The sequence below is a fragment of the Nomascus leucogenys genome, chromosome 18, assembly GCF_006542625.1.
Source record: "Nomascus leucogenys isolate Asia chromosome 18, Asia_NLE_v1, whole genome shotgun sequence".
Lineage (NCBI taxonomy): Eukaryota > Metazoa > Chordata > Mammalia > Primates > Hylobatidae > Nomascus > Nomascus leucogenys.
The window spans coordinates 37,316,353-37,339,972 of NC_044398.1; the positions used below are offsets into that span (position 1 = coordinate 37,316,353).

Below are 23,620 nucleotides of genomic sequence, written 5' to 3' on the forward strand. Positions count from 1 at the left end.
GGGTAACTGCTCTTTCCCATCCCCTTTGGCCTCGGGGTAGGGGTAACTGCATCCCACTCTTCCTAGCCCTAGGCCACAACATGCTCCCTTGAGCTTCCTAACAACCTGCCCACACCTTTATTAAATGTTCCTCAAATGACTCCATTTTCTTCCAGGACTCTGTCTAATATATACAGTATTTCATTACTCTCTCTTCTTAAATTGCATTTTTTATCATAGGCAGGACAATCAGTGTAATAATGTATGAAAAGCTGTAAATGTAGTTGAGAAATGGGAAGGAGAGCAGAAAGCGACCCACTCTAGTCCCTTCAGCCCCACGCCTACCTCCCAGGATGTGTGTGAAGAGACGTCAGCCAGCACAAAGGCCAGGGCTTTATCTTCAGCTTCTCTCATGAACCCAGTGAGAAGCAAGGCTGACTCAAGGTCAGATATTTAAAAACAGAGATTTTAAATTAAATGTGAGAGTGTACCACTAATTACTCTCTTTATGTGATTAAAATCCAGGCTGCTGGTGTGATTTTTGAGAGCCCAGAGTTTTCCCCACAGCAGCAGGCTAGTAAGAGGCAAAGCTGGGGCCAGCCTGCACACAGAGCTGCATTGCCCATGCCCCCGGGCACCTGGAAGATGAGGCCTTCCGTGGACCTTCCATTCACGGCCAGGATAATGTCACCAGCTGCAATGGCCCCATTCTCCTCAGCTGGCTGCCCCGGAAAGAGTCTCTTAATCCTCACAAGATCACTTTTGAGTTGGCTGCAGCTCTCTTTCTCCATCTGCACGAAACTGAATCCCAAACCATTGACATTCTTTTTTAGTTTGACTTCAAACTTAGGACCTGTAGTGTGGGATGTTGATAAAAATAAATTCTTCAGTAGATTACAAGTGAAATTGACCAGTCTCAAAATGCAAATTGTCAAGTAGATGAATTATTTCTTTTACGTTCAAATAATTCCTTTGCTAATTTTATGACAGAGTACATTATGTATGTTATAGATTAGTGCTGTCCAGTAAAATACAATGTGGGCTACAAATACAAACCACAAATGTCATTTTGAAGTTATCAAATAGCTACATTAAAATAAAAGGAAAAAGCAAATAAAAAATAAAAACAAAAAATAAAACAATTTAAAAAGTAAAAGGAAACAGGTTAAATATGCTATAATCATACATCTTATTTAATCCCATATATCTAAAATATTACCACTTCAACATGTCATCAATATGAAAAAATTATTAATGAGATATTTTTTATTCTTCTTACAAACTAAGCTTTCAAAATCCAGTACATATTTTATCCATTTAGATTGGTCGCATTTCAAGTCCTCAATAGCCACACATGGCAAGTGGCTACCATATTGAATAGCACAATTATAGATAACTCAACTGTGTTTATACATAAAGATATAGCTGCTAGGTATACACAACATGCTCTTGGCATTTAATAAAACTTGTATCACATATATTCCTATTACTCCTTTAGAACTCTAGTCATTTGTAGTATACTTGAAACTAAATTTTGCATAATTAGACCATGGAGAAAATTATGGCCAGTTCTATGGACAATGCTTTAGCTGCCATTTTGTTTACCCATGTAGGCTGACCATAAGACAAAACAGTTGCCTCTGGGCACCAAGGATGAATAGAGCTGGCCACCTACATGGTCTGTCCACCAAAGAGGCCTCTGGGCTGCCCCGCTGGCATCAATGCCCAGAGGGACAGAGCACAGACTTGCAAACTTCACTAGGGCAAGAACGGAAGCATGTGAAGCAACTACGTGAAGCAATTATGTAAAGTTCTACCATCGCCCTAAGGCCTCCTCCGCTCTTTGGAGTCAGTTTCTCAAAGGCCCCAAGGAAGTGAGCAAAGAGGTGAGGACAGAGGAGACTTGATTTAAATAGAAGCATTCCCCCTTTGCTCCACCTCTACCCTATGGTTGGCTTGAGTCTTCTGCAGCAAAACCAGAAAATCTCTACGAAGGGACTAAAACATGGCTAAAGTCCAAATCATTCTTACTGCGGAAATCAACGTGTTCCTGGCCAATACCAAAATCACAAGGGAATTACAGAGGGGCAGCCCATCAGAAAACATGCAGTTTTGTCCCTCTAAATGATTGTTCATTTGGCTTTTAAAATGATGCTAATAACAAGGCTAGATTCCTGAACCTTCCTCTCCCAACCTGCCTAGTCATTCCTCAAATAACTTTGTTACAAATGACTTGGCTGGACTGTGAAGCCAAATTTATCTGAAAATGTATGACCCTTTCAGTCAATTTCATCCTAAATATTCACACAAACATTAATGTTCTGGCAGCTGATTAAAGGACTGAGGAAGGCTGGGGGCAGAAAGATGCCTAGAAGTCATTTGGGGAAAATGCAATTGTTTCCAGAAACCTATTCCATGAGATGGGCTTCCATGGCATGAAAAAGCCGATCTCAGCATGATCACCACGGCTTGCTTTCTGTTCAGGACCCAGAGGAAGACTTCCTGCCTTTCCCCTTTGACCTGACAATTCAAAAGCTGCACACAATAACATGACAATAGTAACACTCAATTCTCCCCCCTCTCACCATCTGTCACCGAGACACAGCTCGAAGGCCTGCCAGGCAAGGCTGTTACCAAGGAAACAGCCGTGTGTTCATCTCCCATGCTGTCATTAGCAGAAGGACACTGCTGTGTAGTCCTGGGGCCTCTTCTCTCTAAGACCAGTCTTGCAACCTAGAAGGAAAGGTGAACAAACTCAGTTTACACTTCATATGGCAACCAGGAGGCACTCCCTTGACTCTGCAAATGCTTCTTAATTTTCGAATCCTTCCTATAAGCAGACTCATTTGAATCTCTCAACTAGCCTATGTGTTGGGATCTAGACCCAGATTTCTCAGGGCTTATTAGACAAGTGCACCTGGAAGCAACACATGTACTTCCACTTCACATATGCAGTGCCACACTCATCTTCCTCCCCTCACTCACCCTCACTTCCCCTCCTCGTTCTTCCTAAAACACTCCTCCCCTCGCATTGGCTCACACCACCATTAACCTGCCAAGGGCCACATTTGGAGTGGTCCAGCTCTCCCCCATCTGGTTTCTAAGACGTGAACATTCCCCATTAAGAACAGCTCCCCAGTGACCCCTCCCCTCCACCTCCTCTCTCACTGTCAGTGTCCTGCTGGGCCGTGGCAAGCTCTGGTTACCTTGGCTCGCTGGACCCTGTCTGCACCCCTCTTGGTCCACCCCATCATGGCTGCCAGTGAATTGGTCTAAGATACAAACTGAACATGCAACATTCTTGATTTAAAGTCTCCAATGCTTCCCATCACCTAAGACCCAAACCCATGGCACCCCAGTTCTGCACCACCTGCCCTCCCCTTTCTTTCCGGTGTGATTTCCCACCTTTCTCCCCACGACACCATATACCCTTGTCGCTCTAAGTGTGATTCAAGAACCAGCAGCTAGACGTCACCTGGAAGCTTCTCAGAAATGCCAAGCTCCCATTCAGGGCATGTGGCCCTGCCTTCAGCTTCCTGCTGCTCCTGTCACTCAGCACCTGGCCCAGGATCACAGAGGGACAATTCCTACCTGCCAAAGCTGCCAGGAGGCCAGCCAAGTACCCTCTCTACCCATGCTCATTAGCAAAGGTCTAAATATCAGAAGGTGCCAATAAATTATGGCTCTGTTCTCAAGATAGGTCAACCAAAGTCACTAATATAAGCAAACTTCACCAGACACCAGAAGACCGCTTTGGTAAAGAAAGCAAAAAGTGGCCAGAACATTGCCCCACAGCTTGCTGGAAGGGCCCTCAGGAATCCTGCCTGTCTCTGTTGACTTTTTAGCTGCCAAGAGAGGGTGATGCCAGCTCTGTGGCTCAGGACATAGGGGCAGTTCCTAACCTCAGGCAGAGGACTCGGCACAGTGGGATAACATCAAGTCACTGCAGGGCAAGGAATAAAGGGGACATAAAGGATGAATGGCTCTGCTCTTGGCACCCTGAATTCCTACCTCATTGTGAGGAAAAGAATCCCAGGACACTCTGACCCAGGCCCTGGTGGGTACAACACAGGGTGAGGGGGAACGGCATGAACAGGGAACAGAGTGGGGTCATCCTATGCAAACGTAGGGAGGTAAGAAGGCCCAAGAGCCCATGGACACAGGGCCAGCGGGGCTGGGGCAGCCAGAGCCAGGCTAGAGCAGTCGCTTCACTCCATCTTCTCTGTTCCGCTGTCTGATTCCAGAATTCAGGCAAGCCACCAGTACGTTTCTAAGGCTACCTACAGGGGGTGAGATTTTTCTACTCAGAAACATCTGTCTGCTATCTCCTGGGTTTCACATCCCCATAGAAAAGTGAGGGTAAGAAGAAATGGAAGAGAAAAAAAAAACTAACAAAGAAAAAGTCTTGTTTCCTGCCTGCCTCCCTCCCACCCAGAGACGATTTCAGCTTCTGATGTTGTTCAGGAAAGCCCCGGAAGGAAGGGAAGCTGGTCAGCAACTGTCCACTCACCTGCCCAGGACCCTTCAGGCAGTGCACAGCCTGCTTGTGGGTGAGGCCGCACAGACTCACTCCATCCACCTGCAGGAGTCGGTCACCTGGGAAAGGGATGGATGTCATGTCATGACCTGGTGCCTGAGGCTGCAGGAGGTTCCCTTCCAGGAGGCCCCTGCCAGGCGCCCCTCCATGCAGCCTGGAGAAGTGGAAAAGGAAGCAAAGGTGCCAGGTGTCTCCCTGGAGTCAGCAGGAATCCTGCCTCTCTGAGCAGGCTCACTCCCTTCTTCTCAGGCACATCACAGATCAGGGATATAAAAGCCTTTCTATTATTGGCTCACAGAGTGGTTAAGCCAGCTCTGTTCAACCTTATCCTTCCTCCTGTTTTCCTGTGAAACCGTTTTTGAAAGTATTTTCAAGTCGCTTAGATATTTATATCTCCAGGATGTATTTTTTTTTTATTTCAAAAAAAGGTCAGGGAGGCATGGTTGATGCTGGGGACACCAGAATTCTAGGGGAAATGGAGATAAGTAAGATCCTAGGGTCCCCTTTTGGCTCAATTCTGGCAGTTTTGGAGACCGATAAAAATCACCCCCTTCCATCAGAGCAGTGGGAGCTGAGCAAGGGCAGACAGAAGGCTCAGGTGTCCTCCCCGGATATGCGAGTGAGGTTACCGAGGCCCACTTGTCCTCCAAGGAAAGCAGCGTGCTTTCCCATGAAGGCCAAAGAGCAACACAAGTCTTTTAAGTCTTCTACTATTTTTCTATCACTTATGCTTCCCAGTGTGCCACTGCAGACCCCCCAACCTATCAAATGGGCAGGGCAGGTTCTATCACCCCCTTTCCGGTGAGAAAAGCATGACCTGGGGAGGCAATCATTTGCATGAGTTTTCAGAACGGGAGCAGGGCAAGGCCTAGAGGCTGCCCCTCCCAGTGCAGGGCTCTTTACACCACGGAGCACAGAGTTCCCAATGAGACCCCATCCCCATCTCTCACCCTGTAGGATCTGCCCTTCCTTGGCAGCTGGTCCTCCAGGAACAATGGATTTCACGTAGATACCACCATAGGGCACGCTGGTGTTAATGCCACCCTGAAAAACACAACAAAAATCTCACCACCCATCTTTCCTCCTCCAGGAAGCCTCCCCAACCTCCCCAGCTAAGGGAATCCCCACCTGCCCACCACTCTATCCCATGACCTCACCTCCGACTGCCACTGTCTTCTGTATTCACCTATTCGTTTAGATTGTATTCTCCACCGAGCAATAAGATTAGGTGTTCATAAGCTTAACAACAGAAACTGTGTGAGAGATCTGGGCATGTCCCCAGCCCAAGCACTGGTACATGGCAGGTGCTCAACAAATGCTCACGTGGGATGCACCACTATCTCTCTATAGGTAGTGACCAGTGTAGGTGGATACGGCTCTAGGCCTGAAGGCTTGTGCCTGGCACATCTTGTGTGCTTCGATGGGCCAAAGGATATGTGCATTTTTCATTATAATAGATGTTGCCAGATTGCATCCCTATGTGAATATGGATATACTTATTCACATTTCTACCAGCTTTGTATTACAGTACCATTTTTCTACATTCCACCAGCTATATTTAGCCAAGCTGGTAGACATAAAGTTTAAAATTTTATTTTAATTTAATTTGTATTCCTGTGGCTTTTCATGGGTTTGAGTGTTTTTCATGTGTTTAGTGGCCATTTGGATTTGAGTGAGGCATTTCAAGAATTATTTTTGAAATTAAATATCTGCAAAGAAAATCCAAGTTTTTGCCAGCCAAAGGAAATCACCAACCTCTTCTCAGCAAATATATATTTGTGAATAACCCAAAATTTAGTGAGTTTTTCAGATGAGAAATAGCTATGTTTGGTGTCTGATAGGGCTGTTACCCCAAGCCAAGAATAAACGGACCATATTTGGTATCAGCCTGTTCACTCCATGTGGATTCATGAGCCTTATTGCTTGGTTTCTTACTTGGTCCCTTAAAATCATCTACTGATGACAAATTCATTGCAGGCTTAGGGTCCAAGGAAACACATATCCTTGCTCTAGGTACACAGCATTATCACAGGGGAAAGCAAAGAATGCCCTCCATTCACATATCTCTTGAATGTCCTCTGAAAATTTTCATCAGCCATAGTGTGTCCTTACTTTGGTGGGAGATGCCATTCTATTTCCCATCAACAGTTAAATCCAACAATGACATTCCTGAAATCCAGACCCACTCCACGGTCTCAAGGTAATGGATCACTTTCATTTTTTTTTTTTTTTTGGAGATGGAGTCTCAGTCTGTCACCCAGGCTGGAGTGCAGTGGTACGATCTCGGCTCACTGCAAGCTCCGCCTCCCAGGTTCACGCCATTCTCCTGCCTCAGCCTCCCAAGTAGCTGGGACTACAGGCGCCCACCACCACGTCCAGCTAATTTTCTTTTTTATTTTTTAGTAGAGATGGGATTTCACCGTGTTAGCCAGGATAGTCTCAATCTCCTGACCTTGTGATCCACCCGCCTCAGCCTCCCAAAGTTCTGAGATTACAGTCGTGAGCCACCGAGCCCAGCCGGTAATGGATCACTTTCAATACTCAGTAATAAAAGCAGCACCTTCCAACCTCTGACCTCTGGATTTTCACCAGCTTTGTGTGTGCCATTCCCCAACCCCTTGGGTAAACACAGTTATATGGGTAATCTCCTTTCACAAGGGTCTACCAGGCAGAGCTCAGAAACCAAATGCAAAGTGTCAGTCCTGATGGAGGCCTGGCCCTGGGATGTCTGAGCAAGAGGCTCCACACTGATTCTGTGCTGGATGACAGTGGACTGCCCCACCCATCCTTAGCCAGATGACAGTGGACTGCCCTTCTCACCTTTCGCTTGTGTCCCTGAAGCCCCAATATGCTTCTTTCTTTCTGCAGTCCAGCTTGACCTCAGAGTCAGAACACATCACCCAACTCTGCCCACGCTGCCTCCTCATGAGGTTGGAGACCCCTAGTGCATGCCCTGCTCAGCCTGAGGTTCTCCAGTACCTCTGTTTGTCTCTGAACTCATCCTCCAGTGCAGGCCCCCATTGGCTTTTTTATTCACCCCTTACATTTGTGCAAACTAAGCACACTGTCAGAGGTTGCCATCTGGGTGGAATGGCCACCAGGTTCTAGAAGGACATCTTGTTAACTGCTTTTCAAGCTCTCCTAAAAACTCTTACAGTTACACTGAATCCAAGTGTCCCATCTTCTTTAACCAGTTCCACAAAGTAGATTTCACCAGCACTGATTTCCGGAGGTGATGGAGGACAAGAAGAAGCAGCACCCTGCCATAAACAAACAAACAAAAATAAAGATGGGATGAAGGCAGATGTCACCTCTTATCTCTCACCTGCTCTCAGGAGCAGGCAGCATTGCACCTCAGAAAGATCATGAGCTTTGGACTGGGCCAGCAGGGGATTCATTTCCAACTTTATCAGGCCTTCTCCATGTGACCTCAGACAAGGCAGGAGGAAGATGAGGGAGTGATAGACTGGGCTGATGCCACTTCTAGGCAGAGAATGCTTGGGTCACTGTTCATGTTCCACTGTCCCTCTGCCTAGAAGATGGGGTCTTTCGTCCTATCTTCCCCCTTTACTTAGTGCTTTCTAATGACCATGCATGTTAGAAAATTCTAATGACACACAGGAAAATAAACAAGCTGGAGGAAGCTGAACAACGAAGCCTCGACTGCTGAGGTTGAGACCTGAAGTGAGAATCTAAAGTCCACCATACCACAGAGGATCATCTGGCCACAAAGTTGGCCACGAGACCCAGAAGAGCCTGCAGCATCTGGGTTGGATCCTACATCCTGCACCATGGTCAGTGTGGCCTTAGAGCTCCCTTGCTCCCCTCAACTGCCCCCAGCCCCAGGAAACCAACTCTCAGGTTTGCCACCAAACAAGCCCCAGCCTGAAGGCCTGCTCTGCTCTGCTTCCTGCCGGAGAGGACCTACCAGAGGAAGGCCTGGGGTGAAGGTTTCTGCTCTGGAGGCCAATCCGAATCCCAGCTCTGTCCCTTGCTCCCTGAGAGAGCTTGGGTGTGCTCCTTTGCTCTCTCTGTCTCAGGTACCCCACCCATAAAAGGGGTCGATAATAGGAATGATCTCATTGGGTTACCATGGAGCTTCCATGAGCTAATACATATAAAGTGCTCAGGACACTGCCTGGCACACAGGTAAGCACTCAATTAATGGCAGCTACTATCGTTGTTTTTCCGCTGGCCTCCTGCATCCAGTTCCTCATGGGATGTTCTGTCCAGGTGAGCACCATGGCCAATTAGGAAGGCACTGTCATTCATGGAGCCCTATTGCATGCCAGATCCTTGTGACAGGGGTCAAAACACACTACCCCAAAATAGGGCACCTTGGCACATTGGAGGATTTGGAGAAACAGCACATGCAGGAAGATTTCTCTGACCTTCCCCTGCCCTTCTCTTCAGAAGCAGGTGCTAAAACCTAGGAAGGATTTTCTAACCTTCCCCTGAAGCAGGGCACAAGACCCTCAAGTGAGAATGCCCTCCCTATATCTGGAAAAATGGAGCATCTTATGTGGGAAGACACAGGGACTGAGAGAGGAATCTGAACAAGCTGGCCTTGCTGAGTTCCTCCCACCTTACATACTCCTGCTTTTTGTCTTATCTCATTTCTCCATGACTCTCCATTCTTCATCAAATATACTCAGGGAGAACTGTTTCTTCAGGTCATTTCCATAAGAAGGCTCACATGTCACATAAAACTTATAGTAAATACACGTGGATGCTTTTCTCTCATTAATCTGCCTTTAGTTACAGGGGCCCTAGCTGATGAAGCTAAGATGAGTAGAAGAAAGAGACGGGTTTTATCCCCGACACTGGGCATAGTACCTTAGTTTCCACGGCTGTGGACAGACATCATTATCTCCATCATAAAAAGAGAAATGAGGTTAAAAGAGGTGCAATAACCTGCCTGTTTCAACCAGCAAGTTGTCCCAGCAAGAATGAGAAGGGCATACACTCATCCTGAGTAAGGGAGGAGAGGTCGTGGGAGGCCTGTTTTCAAAGGTCTTGGCAGCCTTTGGAGAAACCAGTAATATCAGTTCAGCACCTGGGGCTGGAAACACTGGGTGCTGTGACCACCCCTGAGCCTGAAGGGTGAGCGAAGGGAGTGGTCGATGGACCATGATAGGAGCTGTGCTCTTTGTAGAGGGACACAGCCAACCTGTGTCAGCACAGGGGGAGAGTGGGATGAAGGGTGTGCAGCTGAGACTCCAGCACTGCCACCCTGTCCTCACTCATCCCACAACTGCAGGCTCCTCCTGAGGCTTCTCCTGGGCAGAACCAAGCAGAACACAGCAAGTTGACTCAGTCCATGAGCACCAGCTGTGCAGGGCCCAGAGCAGAATGGAGAGGCTGGGGCATGGGTCTGGAGGGGCCTAAGGAGACAACACCACTCAGAGTCCAAAGAGACGGCAGAGGACAGCAGAGCTGGGACTGAAGCACACAGCCCTCCATACACCTACTCCAGATCCCATCTTCTTCCTCCACAGGGTATGGTCAAGAGCAAAGCCACTGAGTTCCCAGCTTGAGGACCAATTCAAGGACAAGAATAGGAGGTGCCTGGTTGCCCACACATTGCCGTTGGCAGCAATCAATTTCCTCATGGTGCTATTATCATAACAATTATAATTAGTGACTAAGGACTCCAGAGGCACCCACACTGAGCCTGTGCCCAGACACTGCCCTAGGAACTCTGCCTTCTTTTATGCATTTTTCACACCAACCATGCCATGCAGGCATTTGCTTCTGTATGCAGATGGGGAAGCTGTGGCTCAAAGGGGCTAAGTTAACTTCCATCCACCTGACATGGAAAACAGAGAACAGGAAGGGCCTAGGCCAGGCTGTTGGGCTTCAGAGCCTGTTCTCTTTCCTCCAGATCTAGAAAGTGAACAAAGGGATGATTACCTTCAACGGCAGAAAGGAAAGCTGATGTCTCAGCCTGGGCACTAAGCTCTGCACCCCAGCCATGTCCAGTTCTTCAATATTTCTGTCCTGGTCTTGTGTGTGTGACAACAAACTTCCCTGGTACCCGAAGCTCAGGATGTCTGTAGAGGAGACCCCAGAATTGGCTGTGCTGTTCTTTTCTTCATCTGGGTTATTTCCACCAACGCCTATAAAAACAAGCCAAGAAAAAGTCAACAGCTTCAAAAGGCCGGTTTCTTGGTGGCATCTCTATGCGGGCACAGCGTTTTCCTCCCGCCACAGAGGGATCTTCTATAGCTGCTCGGGTACAGTGTGAATTTAGCTCCTCCTGAAAGATGTTACATTTAGATTAGAGAAAGGGAAGATTCTACACGTGATTTAGAAACCTAGATAGAGCTTAAGTGACCCAACTATGAATGCGTAGGCTCAAAAGAAGTTCATAAGGCCAGCTCTCCCTTATTAAGCTCTAGCCATGTGATGGGCACCTTAGAGATACATACATATAGGAAGATATGGACATCTTCCCATCTTCTCAGCAAACCCACCAGGAAGGTGTTATCCCAGTTCAAACATGAGAACACAGAGTCAAAGCTATTAAGTATCCTGCCCCAAATCCTACAGCCAGCATGTGGGAACTGTCTTAAACCCAGCCTCTCCTGGACATCCCACTGAGCACATCTGCAACCACCATGTGATCCAAAAACCAACGTATCGGGTCCTTTTGGGAGGCTTGGTAATAACCAAACTGCAGGCCCCTGTGAGTGAAGGCTGGGTCACTGATTCCTGCTTACCCCGTGTCTGACTCGTGACCTGGCATAGAATAAAGAAAAGAACATGAGGTTGTGAATCAGTAGAAAAACCTTGGGCAAGGTACTTAACATGACTGAACCTAAATTTTCCTGTATCGAAAGTAGAGACAATATCAATATCAATAATATTGTAGAGGTGGTGAGGCTTAGAGATTATACACAGAGAAAAGATTTTACGTATGTAAAGAAAGATAAAAATATATATGCATATATGAAAGAATATATATTCCCTCATATATATATATATATATATATATATGTATATGGCTCTCATACACACACACAGAGACACGCACAGCTTAGTACATGGTAGAGCCTCAATAAATGTATCTACTGTTAACATGTTATTATTAGCTGCTCAACAAATATATGTGGGAGGAATGAATAACAGTTAGATTTTCTTTAGACCTGGATACAAGTAGATTTACTACTTTTGATGCAGACTCATTAACACTGAGGGAAGTGCCCAAACTCACACGCTGAATGAATTCAACTTGAATAAATTTGATTTAATGAATTTGATTTGAAGTTATTCAAATCTAAAGGTATCCAGCAGGGAGTGGCAGGGCCATTGTTTCATAATGTTGTATTTCTGGCCATTTCATTCACAGATTCTGTCATCATTGTCCTTCTGGCAGTATCATAAGCATCAGCTCACTCTCTTCCACGCCCCCCATGAGAGGTGAGGATGGGACTTACAACTGAATTGAAAAGTCAAGCCATGCTGCAACTGGTGTCCTGCCTAGTAGACATAGGAGCTGGGAGACCTTCTTTGGTAACTGAAACTCAATTTATTGTAGACCATGACAGATGCTCATGATGGACATTTTATCAGTCTGATCCTGATCTCCAATCTAGCCCAGCTGCCTTAACAGCAGCCTAACGAGATAGAAGAAAGTCATGGTAGTCAAGTCTCTGCCATGGAAACCTAGGCAGCATCACCAAGGAAACGTCTTCCTCTGGCAGTGGCCCAGCTATGAGGAAACCCCACCATGATGAAGGCAGCATTGCCAAAAGGTGGCTGGGGCGTCACAGTGAAAGGACATTTTACTCCCAGCCGTTGTGGGAAACTTATTGTCTGGAATTCTAACGTGAGGTTGTAGTTTGAGAATAGCAGACCTCGAGTACTGCTTTTTTTTTTTTTTCACAGTTTATGTTATTGTATATGGCAGAATTTCCTTCTTTTTCTAAGGCTTAATAGTATTCCAGTGTATCACATCTTCTTTTTTTTTATTTTTTATTTTTTATTATTATACTTTAGGTTTTAGGGTACATTTGCACAATGTGCAGGTTTGTTACATATGTATCCATGTGCCATGTTGATTTCCTGCACCCATTAACTCATCATTTAGCATTAGGTATATCTCTTAATGCTGTCCCTCCCCGCTCCCCCAACCCCACAACAGTCCCCGGAGTGTGATGTTCCCCTTCCGGTGTCCATGAGTTCTCATTGTTCAATTCCCACCTATGAGTGAGAACATGCGGTGTTTGGTTTTTTGTCCTTGCGATAGTTTACTGAGAATGATGTTTTCCAGTCTCATCCATGTCCCTACAAAGGACATGAACTCATCATTTTTTATGGCTGCATAGTATTTCATGGTGTATATGTGCCACATTTTCTTAATCCAGTCTATCATTGTTGGACATTTGGGTTGGTTCCAACTCTTTGCTATTGTGAATAGTGCCACAATAAACATACGTGTGCATGGGTCTTTATAGCAGCATGATTTATAGTCCTTTGGGTATATACCCAGTAATAGGATGGCTGGGTCAAATGGTATTTCTAGTTGTAGATCCCTGAGGAATCGCCACACTGACTTCCACAATGGTTGAACTAGTTTACAGTCCCACCAACAGTGTAAAAGTGTTCCTATTTCTCCACATCCTCTCCAGCACCTGTTGTTTCCTGATTTTTTAATGATGGCTATTCTAACTGGTGTGAGATCGTATCTCACTGTGGTTTTGATTTGCATTTCTCTGATGGCCAGATGATGAGCATTTCTTCATGTGTTTTTTGGCTGCATAAATGTCTTCTTTTGAGAAGTGTCTGTTCATGTCCTTTGCCCACTTTTTGATGCAGTTGTTTGTTTTTTTCTTGTAAATTTGTTTGAGTTCATTTTAGATTCTGGATATTAGCCCTTTGTCAGATGAGTAGGTTGCAAAAATTTTCTCCCATTCTGTAGGTTGTCTGTTCACTCTGATGGTAGTTTCTTTTGCTGTGCAGAAGCTCTTTAGTTTAATTAGATCCCATTTGTCAATTTTGGCTTTTGTTGCCATTGCTTTTGGTGTTTTAGACATGAAGTGCTTGCCCATGCCTATGTCTTGAATGGTATTGCCTAGGTTTTCTTGTAGGATTTTAATGGTTTTAGGTCTAACATTTAAGTCTTTAATCCATCTTGAATTAATTTTTGTATAAGGTGTAAGGAAGGGATCCAGTTTCGGCTTTCTACATATGGCTAGCCAGTTTTCCCAGCACCATTTATTAAATTGACTATTGGGTACATAATGAAATGAAGGCAGAAATAAAGATGTTCTTTGAAACCAATGAGAACAAAGACACAACATACCAGAATCTCTGGGACACGTTCAAAGCAGTATGTAGAGGGAAATTTATAGCACTAAATGCCCACAAGAGAAAGCAGGAAAGATCCAAAATTGACACCCTAACATCACAATTAAAACAACAAGAAAAGCAAGAGCAAACACATTCAAATGCTAGCAGAAGGCTAGAAATAACTAAAATCAGAGCAGAACTGAAGGAAATAGAGACACAAAAAACCCTTCAAAAAAATTAATGAATCCAGGAGCTGGTTTTTTGAAAAGATCAACAAAATTGATAGACCGCTAGCAAGACTAATAAAGAAGAAAAGAGAGAAGAATCAAATAGATGCAATAAAAAATGAAAAAGGGGATATCACCACCGATCCCACAGAAATACAATCTACCATCAGAGAATACTACAAACACCTCTATGCAAATAAACTAGAAAATCTAGAAGAAATGGATAAATTCCTCGACAAATACACCCTCCCAAGACTAAACCAGGAAGAAGTTGAATCTCTGAATAGACCAATAACAGGTTCTGAAATTGTGGCAATAATCAATAGCTTACCAACCAAAAAGAGTCCAGGACCTGATGGATTCACAGCTGAATTCTACCAGAGGTACAAGGAGGAACTGGTATCATTCCTTCTGAAACTATTCCAATCGATAGAAAAAGAGGGAATCCTCCCTAACACATTTTATGAGGCCAGCATCGTCCTGATACCAAAGCCTGGCAGAGACATAACCAAAAAAGAGAATTTCAGACCAATATCCTTGATGAACATTGATGCAAAAATCCTCAATAAAATACTGGCAAACCGAATCCAGCAGCACATCAAAAAGCTTATACACCATGATCAAGTGGGCTTCATCCCTGGGATGCAAGGCTGGTTCAACATACACAAATCAATAAATGTAATCCAGCATATAAACAGAACCAAAGACAAAAACCACATGATTATCTCAATAGATGCAGAAAAGGCCTTTGACAAAATTCAACAACCCTTCATGCTAAAAACTCTCAATAAATTAGGTATTGATGGGACGTATCTCAAAATAATAAGAGCTATCTATGACAAACCCACAGCCAATATCATACTGAATGGGCAAAAACTGGAAGCATTCCCTCTGAAAACTGGCACAAGACAGGGATGCCCTCTCTCACTGCTCCTATTCAACATAGTGCTGGAAGTTCTGGCCAGAGCAATCAGGCAGGAGAAGGAAATAAAGGGTATTCAATTAGGAAAAGAGGAAGTCAAATTGTCCCTGTTTGCAGATGACATGATTGTGTATCTAGAAAACCCCATTGTCTCAGCCCAAAATCTCCTTAAGCTGATAAGCAACTTCAGCAAAGTCTCAGGACACAAAATCAATTACAAAAATCACAAGCATTCTTGTACACCAATCACAGACAAACAGAGAGCCAAATCATGAGTGAACTCCCATTCACAATTGCTTCAAAGAGAATCAAATACCTAGGAATCCAACTTACAAGGGATGTGAAGGACCTCTTCAAGGAGAACTACAAACCACTGCTCAATGAAATAAAAGAGGATACAAACAAATGGAAGAACATTCCATGCTCATGGGTTGGAAGAATCAATATCGTGAAAATGGCCATACTGCCCAAGGTAATTTATAGATTCAATGCCATCCCCATCAAGCTACCAATGACTTTCTTCACAGAATTGGAAAAAACTACTTTAAAGTTCATATGGAACCAAAAAAGAGCCCGCATCGCCAAGTCAATCCTAAGCCAAAAGAACAAAGCTGGAGGCATCACGCTACCTGACTTCAAACTATACTACAAAAGTACTGCTTTTTGACAACCTCCATCACAGCAGGCCATCCTTGGACTATGCTGAATTGTGATTCGGTCACCTGCATTGTGTTTCCTGATGACACATGGGACAGTTTGACTGCTCCTGTCGGTCGAGGATGTGGAAGAAAACACAGGGATTGCTGAACCAACCCAGAAAGGAGAGCAGTGGTGCTGGGAAATCCGACAGAGACAGCAAGCCAGAGACTGGCATTGGGGATGTACTAAGGCCAGCCCCTGGGAAGGCTTCAACCCCAGGATGAAGGGTGTGGGCCTGAGACCTCAGCATGGCCACCTTCCACCACCCATAGCTTCTGGACAGGGGAGCTGCATGGCGCTGTGTACAGGCACAAGAGTGAGAGAGCATGCATGGTGTTCAGAAGGCAAGGCAAATGCAGTGCCTGCATTTAGGACCTAGAAAATGCTGGCTGGTGTGACAGGAAGTTCTCCTGTATACAAGGGAAAACTGTATGACACCCCTGAAGTGTGAAGAAGCAATCATGAGCCTGAATTTGCAGGCGGTCTGCTGTTAGTTTACAGGATCACCCAACCAAAAAACAGCAGTGGTCTCAGGCAACTAGGGAGAAGGGATGTTAGCCTCCTCCCATTACTTCCTCCAGGCTCCTCAAGCTTGCTCCCAATAAAAACAATAGTATTTTCCTTTGATATAGGCAGTTGTTGCTCTGTCATTCTTATGTAAAGGATGAAGAAAAGCATCATTAAAAAGTACTTTACTCTTTAGGTTGATCAAGAACATGCACATCAAGTAAGAAGAGCGAGCTTGCCATGAAAACTCAGCTTTAAGAACAGGCCAGGTGCAGTGGCTCATGCCTGTAATCCCAGCACTTTGGGAGGCTGAGGCGGGCAGATCACTTGAGTTCAGCAGTTCCAGACCAGCCTGGCCAACATATTGAAACCCCATCTCTACTAAAAAATACAAAAATTAGCTGGGTGTGGCGGCGCATGCCTGTAATCCCAGCTACTCAGGAGGCTGAGGCAGGAGAATTGCTTGAACCCGGGAGGTGGAGGCTGCAGAGCGCCGTGATCGTGCCATTGCACTCCATCCTGGGGACAGAGTGAGACTCCATCTCCAAAAAAAAAAAAAAAAAAAAAAGGAAAATCAAATACCACATGTTCTCATTTATAAGTGGGAGCTAAATAATGAGAACCCATGGTCACAAAGAGGGGAACAACAGACACCAGAGCCTACTTAAGGGAGGAGGATGGGAGAAGAGAGAGGATCAGGAAAAATAACCATTGGGCACTATGCTGAGCACCTAGGTGATGAAATGGTCTGTACAGCAACCCCTGTGACACGAGTTTGCCTGTAATAACAAACCTACACGTGTAGCCCTGAACCCAAAACAAAAGTTTAACAAAGAACAGTTCCTGTCTCCTCCCCAGCTGATTGCTATACCTAAACCCAAACTATAGAAATCCTGGGGCCGACCCTATCAACAAGGACTTTGGGTGGCAATAAAAAGGTCCTCCCTGCCATGCAAGGAGAGTTGACAGAAAAAAAAGACTGGTTGTATCCAGCCGTGTCTAACAAAATTAGAGTAGGTTACTCCCTTTCAGCAAGACAAGCAGTGATAGTGCCCATTCTGCCCCTGAAATTGCAAAGCTTATTTGTGCCACTACACTGCTTCTTTGCAAGCCAATACCACGAGGAAAGCAATATAGAAGACCTACGTGGACTTCAAGGTCTAGTACCTCTCAGTAATCATGTACTCCTGAAAACAGGGGAGGCTCTTAAGCTCCCAAGAGTGAGTTAAAACATACCTTTTGACTGAGAAATAATTAATTCTATGTTGTCAGGGGAATTCTGGATCATCCTAACAGCCATGTTGAATGTGAAGCCCTCCAGACTGATGTGATTCAGGGCTAGTATCTGCCCTCCTGGAAAAATAAAACATCTCCGTAATCCTTCCAAGGAAATAAAAAAGAGTGGTTTCTTAGAACAGTATCTCTAGTGATTTAAAAAGATGTACCTGGTTTGATCGTTTTTGCTTTTTCTGCTGGTCCTCCAGGTATAACAGAAGATATAAAAATGCCAGGGTCAGCTTGGCCTGAATACTCTCCCTCATTAATGACAAAACCTGTAATCCAAGATGATAGTCCATGATAAGATGATACTTAGTGATTTTGCTGTTCAGAGAGGTTAGGTTATTTCCCTGATATCACACAGCTACCAAGTGGCATTAGCTGATAGTTACAGTCAGGTCTTCTGATCCTCAAATGGAGGACCTTTTCTACTCTGCCATGATACTTGGAGAAAGGTGGATTGTTCCCCATTAGTAAGCACAGCTAAAGCTAGGAACACAAACCACCAATATGCACTGGATTTTGCTCCAGTAGACAATGAGACATAGGAAAGAAACGGTTTTTAATCAAGTACCTTGTCTCCGTACCTTGTTTCTTATACAGTTTTTAGGGTCTTAGAAAGCGGTCACTGGTAAGAGGCGAGATAAATTGACTCTTCTTCCCCATCGCTGACTAGAGGAATGTTGTTACATGGTATTAGGGGAAAAAATCTTTTTCTGCATTGTACTTAGATGCACCCCAAAAATGTATCAGGCTTAAAAGAAAAACTTGGAAACAAAAGTCCCATTGCTCTTTAGGGACAACTACGGGGAGAAAAAAACAGAAGTGATTACTAGAAAAGGCAAACTGGGAGAGGAGGGATAGGAAAGGGGAGTAGATAAGTTGAAAGGGAAAACAGTACCCACCTCCCCACTTTGCCTAGCGGTAGAGACTGGGCCTCACCTGCCGGGAGCCCTCTTACCAAAACCACGATGTGGGTCGCGTTTCAGTGTCACACACACAATTTCTCGGCCCAATTCAGCTGTAAAGCTCTTCTTCCTATTATTCTTTGACCCTAGAGGTAGAATCAGAGCACCACGTTGTGCTTTTCCCCCAAATTATTTGGGAGCTAATACAAAAGGAGTAAACAGCATTTCACACACGCGCGCGCACGCATATTCACACGCACACATTCCTGAAAACAAAAGTAGCTCATATTTAATCTCCCAGCAGTGTTGGGAATGGACAGCTGAACACACACTCGCATGAGCCTCTCTGGAGTGTCACTCAGTGTTGCTCAAGTTCCAGCTTAAAGAGCAGAGGCAAGAACAGGATGGGCTATGGTGCTTGTTTTCTGTATGACTTACTGTAGCTATTTTTTTCTGCATTGGTTTTGGGACAAGACAGAGGATGATCAGAGATGTATTAATACTTGCTAAGAGTCAAAACAAAAACAAAAGCTAAAACAGAGGTGAGACATCAAAGCCTTCCCATCCCAGGCCTCAAATAACCAGGGGTGACAAGGTGCCGGCAGCCCAGCCTGTGTGACCTGTGATCTTCCCCTGGCTTGGATCATGGGGGACCCCCAGGCAGAGCCCTGAAGCTGTTCCTGGAGAGCTGAAGTCCTGGGATGGGGCACTTCAGTGTGTGCCACAGTGTACTTGGGAAAATCCCCAAATGGTGACCCACCACTGCAGTCCTTCCACGTCTCTCCCTCCCCCAGGGACCTTGGCAGAAATTGGCAGACAGTTACTGGTAAAGAGTTGCCTGGCAGTTTTCCTGATTGATATGGTTTGGCTGTGTCCCCACCCAAATCTCAACTTGAATTATATCTCCCAGAATTCCCACATGTTGTGGGAAGGACCCAGGGGGAAGTAATTGAATCACGGGGGCCGGTCTTTCCCATGCTATTCTCGTGATAGTGAATAAGTCTCACGAAATCTGATGGGTTTATCAGGGGTTTCCGCTTTTGTTTCTTTCTCATTTTTCTCTTGCTGACATCATGTAAGAAGTGGCTTTCGCCTCTCGCTATGATTCTGAGGCCTCTCCAGCCGTGTGGAACTGTAAGTCCAACTAAACCTCTTTTTCTTCCCAGTCTTGGGTATGTCTTTATCAGCAGCGTGAAAACGGACTAATACACTGATCCAACACTCAGGCTTAATGCTCACTGAGTAGAGATATTTTTCCAAGTGTCAGATCTTTTTGTCCTCACATTCAATGGGGAACTGGCCAGGAGGATGCATGGCACAAGGGACTGCCGTCTACTCTGTGTATGTTTTCTGGTGAATACTGGGAGGTGCTGCTCTGGCCTGCATAAAGAAGCATATCTACAAGTGAATGGTGCCTTTTTCTGAACACACCCTCTGTAGCAGGTGTTCTTCCTTCTGGACAAGAGTGCTGGAATTGTCTTCGCCAGAACTAACACATTTCAGATCCACATACCCAGCCAAAGCTAAATATCTCTTCCCAACCACAGGTAGTTTAAAAAGAAAACAATTCAAAAAACAAGAAGGTTACAAACATTGTGTGGGAAGCAAAATGAAGTGGTGGTAAAAGACTCAAAGCAAGCTTCCTGTGTGAGGTTCCTCCACCCGAGACCTGGTCATGGCCTGGCCCATACCTGCATGCATGCTCTGAACAGGTGGCCCAGAGAGAGAGTCCCAGGTCATTGGCTTCTGGATCACGCAGGCACTCTTCAGCTGCTCCCGGCCAGTGCAGGGGCTGCCAGGAAAAGAAAATGAGGTTAGATAAGGTGGCCCATGGGAAAGGACAGTGAGGTTAGATAAGGTGGCTCAAGGAGGCAACTTCTTGGCATTTCTGAGTATGGATGGTGGCCCAGGGAGGGCAGCCTTGTGTCCAGTCATCCAGCAGCTCCTCAGAGGGACCCCGTCAAGGGCTGATCTAGTTATTAGGAGGGCACTGGGAAAAATGGCTCTAGGATCTTTATGTCTCAGAGGGGACACTGAGGTCACTCTGGCTTCATATGAGCCTCCTACTATGTGCAAGATACATGACCCTGTAAACCTCCATTTTTTCCACCATAAAATAAGAATAATATTCCTACTTCCCAGGCTTCTAAGGGAAATGAAATGAGATAGTAAGCATGAAACACCAGCACTCTTAGTGGATACTGATGTTTTGTCGTTTGCTCCTGTTTTCAGCTAAAGGCCTTCAGCCAGGCCAGGCACCCTCCACACCCCACCTACCACATGCTCGAGAGCTGCACAGGGTCACTGACCTGCTTGATCATTGTACATGTTGTGTTGGGTGCCACCTGATCATACCATGCTGTGAACAAGAAGCATTCATGCAGGCATTCAACTGGCCCTGACGGAATATGCCTCATGCTAGTAAATAATGTACTAGAGCCTGGCAGAATAATGAGTCAAGGGAGATGTTGCCCCAGCCCTGGGGTCAGTTCTGCACAGAGATAAGCTACATTCAGAGGTGAGCAAAGTCTAGAGTGAGAGAGAACAATTGACGTAAAGCTGTGGGTCTCAGAGCCCTGGAAAAAGCCAGCTCTGGGCCTCCTGGACAGCCAAACATCTGAGCAGATTCAGCTCCCCTGGTTACCCAGACTAACCCCACCCCTCAGAGCCCCACAGCAATTTCACAGCTTCAAGCAGCTGGACTATGGCAGGGGTCGCTGGCATGGATAGTTACCCATGGACCCACCCCCTGTACCCTTGGAGCTGTGACACCAGGGCTTTCTGCAGGGAGCTTGGTACTGTGCAAAGAGGCTGCAGTCAGAAAGGGAAGAACAGGGGCGGTGGTGGGGAGGAGAAGTCCAGCCTCACAGCGAGGTGCAGCACAGAGTAGCTTTGGAGACCGGAGATGGACGAGGCCTCACTCTGACTTGGCTCTTGTTTGTGCTTGCCTTGCAGCACGATCGACCCACAGTGACTGAGAACCCCAGGTGTCAGGCCTGAGCTCCAAGGCGCTGAGGGTAAAGGGTGGGTCAGGCATGGGCCCTGTCCTCTGGGAGTCCCCAGCCTGCTGTGGGATGCAGGGTGGGTGACTTTTATGCCTACTAGAGCCAACCAAGGTGCCCAGGGAGAGGCTGCGACAGGGTGTTCGTGTGCTCAATGGATGGAGAAATCCCCACAGTCTGGGAGGAGCCGAGAGAGGTGATGATGCTGAGGTGGCCTTCAGGCGGCCTTTAGGGAAAAGGAAGGGCTTTTCTGGGCCTGGGGTTTTATGACCCATGTGATCTGGGCCACACCTGCAACCCTTTACTGCTTAAAAGCCAATCACTGCCAGTCACAAAAGGATGAAATGTGAATGATTCCACTCATCTGAGGAACCTGGAGCAGTCACATTCATAGACCAGAAAGAGCACGGCAATGGCCAGGGGATGAGGTGGGTGGAATGGGAGTTGTGTCGAACGGGTGCAGTTTCAATTTGGGAAGACGGACAGAGCTCTGGGGATGGACTTTGGTGATGGTAGCACAACGTCGTGAACGGACTGTGTGCTACTGAACTGACAAGTGGTTAGGATGGTAGATGTTATATTATGTGTATTTTACCACAATTGAAAAACATTTTCAATGTGAACTTTAAAACGATCCATTTACTGAAAGCTTTCCCTACCAGCCTTAGAGCTAAGGATATACCAGACACATTGCTGTTCTTGAGAAGTTCCATGTTTAACAGCACAGACACGAGCATGTGGGTGTCAGGGTGGAGGGGACAGAGGGTACTGCCCTAACTGGAGCCAGCGATGTGGAGGAGCCACACCTTTGCCTGAGGCAGTGGGGAAAGGCTTCAGAAAAGCAGTGATGTGAAGTCAGAGGCCACCTCCCAGGAGTGGGAGGGCAGGCAGGAGCTGTACCTCAGGGCAGGCAGCCACTGGCACCACATGCTGTGTAAACAACTGCTCAGGAATGCCACTGGTGATGGGGTCCTGTCTCTGCGTGTCAGCCTTCCCTCCTGTGGTCACATGCCCAGGCTCAGGCCAGCGGCATGACCCGCACCTTTCCACACAGACCCCATGTGGGCCACCTCTCCACTGGCCTGTGAGCTCATGAGGGGGGGACCACATCTGTCCTGCTCACTGCCGAATCCTCCACACCTGGCCCAGGGCTGGCACACAGTAGGTGCTCAATCCATTTTTCTAGTAAGACTAAGGAGGCCCTTGCTCATGGTATTCCTCCTCTTCCTCTCACGGTGCCCAGATCCTATTCATCAGTCAAGACCTGATGTCACATCCCCCAAGCAGCCGTCCCTGGTGCCCTTGCTTGGAAATTGCTGCACCATTCATGGAGCCTAATGCTGTGTTCGAGACCAGCATCAGGGCAGTCACCACAGACCAAACCCATATTCAGCTTTTATAACATGATTTAATTCCCACAGACACCCAGTGGGGAGGGATGACTATTACTACCACTGGACAAATGAGGAAACTGAGGCCTGGGGTGTTGAATAACTTCCTGGAGGTCACACAGCACTAGACCGCAGAGCAAGTATTGGCAAAGGACTTCTATGATGTGGGGCTTGATCCAGAACCCTGTCAGAAGGGGCCCCCGGCAGAGTGGCCTCTGTACCATGACAGAAACACTAAACGTCTCAACTGCATCACTGTCATGGCCTTTGGCCCACCTCAGACCTCAACTGCAGTGGTGGGGGGCAGTTCCATGAGAGCTCAGGCTCAGCTGAGCTGACAGCATCCTGGCTCAGGTGTGGCCCTCTTTCTGCTCTAGAGATTCTTGTCCATCTTGGGAGCCATCTCCTCCACCCTCACTATTCCCGCCTTACCCAAAAGCGTGGGAGAGTCCAGGCCTCCAATCCTTCGACCAAAGGGAAGTAGGAGCCAGTACATGGTGTTTGCCTCCTGTCCTGCAGTTCTAGGAGGCCTCTGCACACCTCTGTGGAGCTGAGCCCTGGTTGCCCTCAACAGCTACCTGGTGACCCCTACCCGTGTGACCACACTTTGCCTGCTTCCCCAACTCCCTCTCTCTCTCACTTCTTCTTGGCATCACCTCCACAAAAACATACCCGCACCCAAACCAGTGTCTCAAGCTGTGCTTCTTGGAGGTGGGGTGGGGGGAATCTTCCAAGAACTCAAAAGCCTAGTAATTAGGTTTCCTTTTTCACCCACAGGTTACTGGTAACTTCTGATGTGAGTTATTAAGGGTCATGACAATTTGGCATTTGTAAACCAAGATTAGAGTTATACCGAATATTACAGAGGGTGCCAAT

The 23,620-nt window shown here is 46.3% G+C and overlaps 1 protein-coding gene across 2 annotated transcripts in view; it reads right to left on the minus strand.

Moving 5' to 3' along the window:
• Positions 1-23,620, minus strand: part of FRMPD2 (FERM and PDZ domain containing 2) — a 122,434-nt gene that overhangs the window by 13,611 nt on the left and 85,203 nt on the right. For both annotated transcript variants that reach the window (XM_003278156.3, XM_030797997.1), the window contains 10 exons: positions 20,043-20,143; positions 18,405-18,497; positions 17,611-17,718; positions 17,402-17,518; positions 10,430-10,635; positions 7,672-7,776; positions 5,467-5,560; positions 4,490-4,575; positions 2,565-2,712; positions 618-832 (listed from right to left, as the gene is read on the minus strand). In XM_003278156.3, the coding sequence (XP_003278204.2) occupies positions 618-832; positions 2,565-2,712; positions 4,490-4,575; positions 5,467-5,560; positions 7,672-7,776; positions 10,430-10,635; positions 17,402-17,518; positions 17,611-17,718; positions 18,405-18,497; positions 20,043-20,143 (1,273 nt within the window). The remainder of the gene's footprint in view (positions 1-617; positions 833-2,564; positions 2,713-4,489; positions 4,576-5,466; positions 5,561-7,671; positions 7,777-10,429; positions 10,636-17,401; positions 17,519-17,610; positions 17,719-18,404; positions 18,498-20,042; positions 20,144-23,620) is intronic.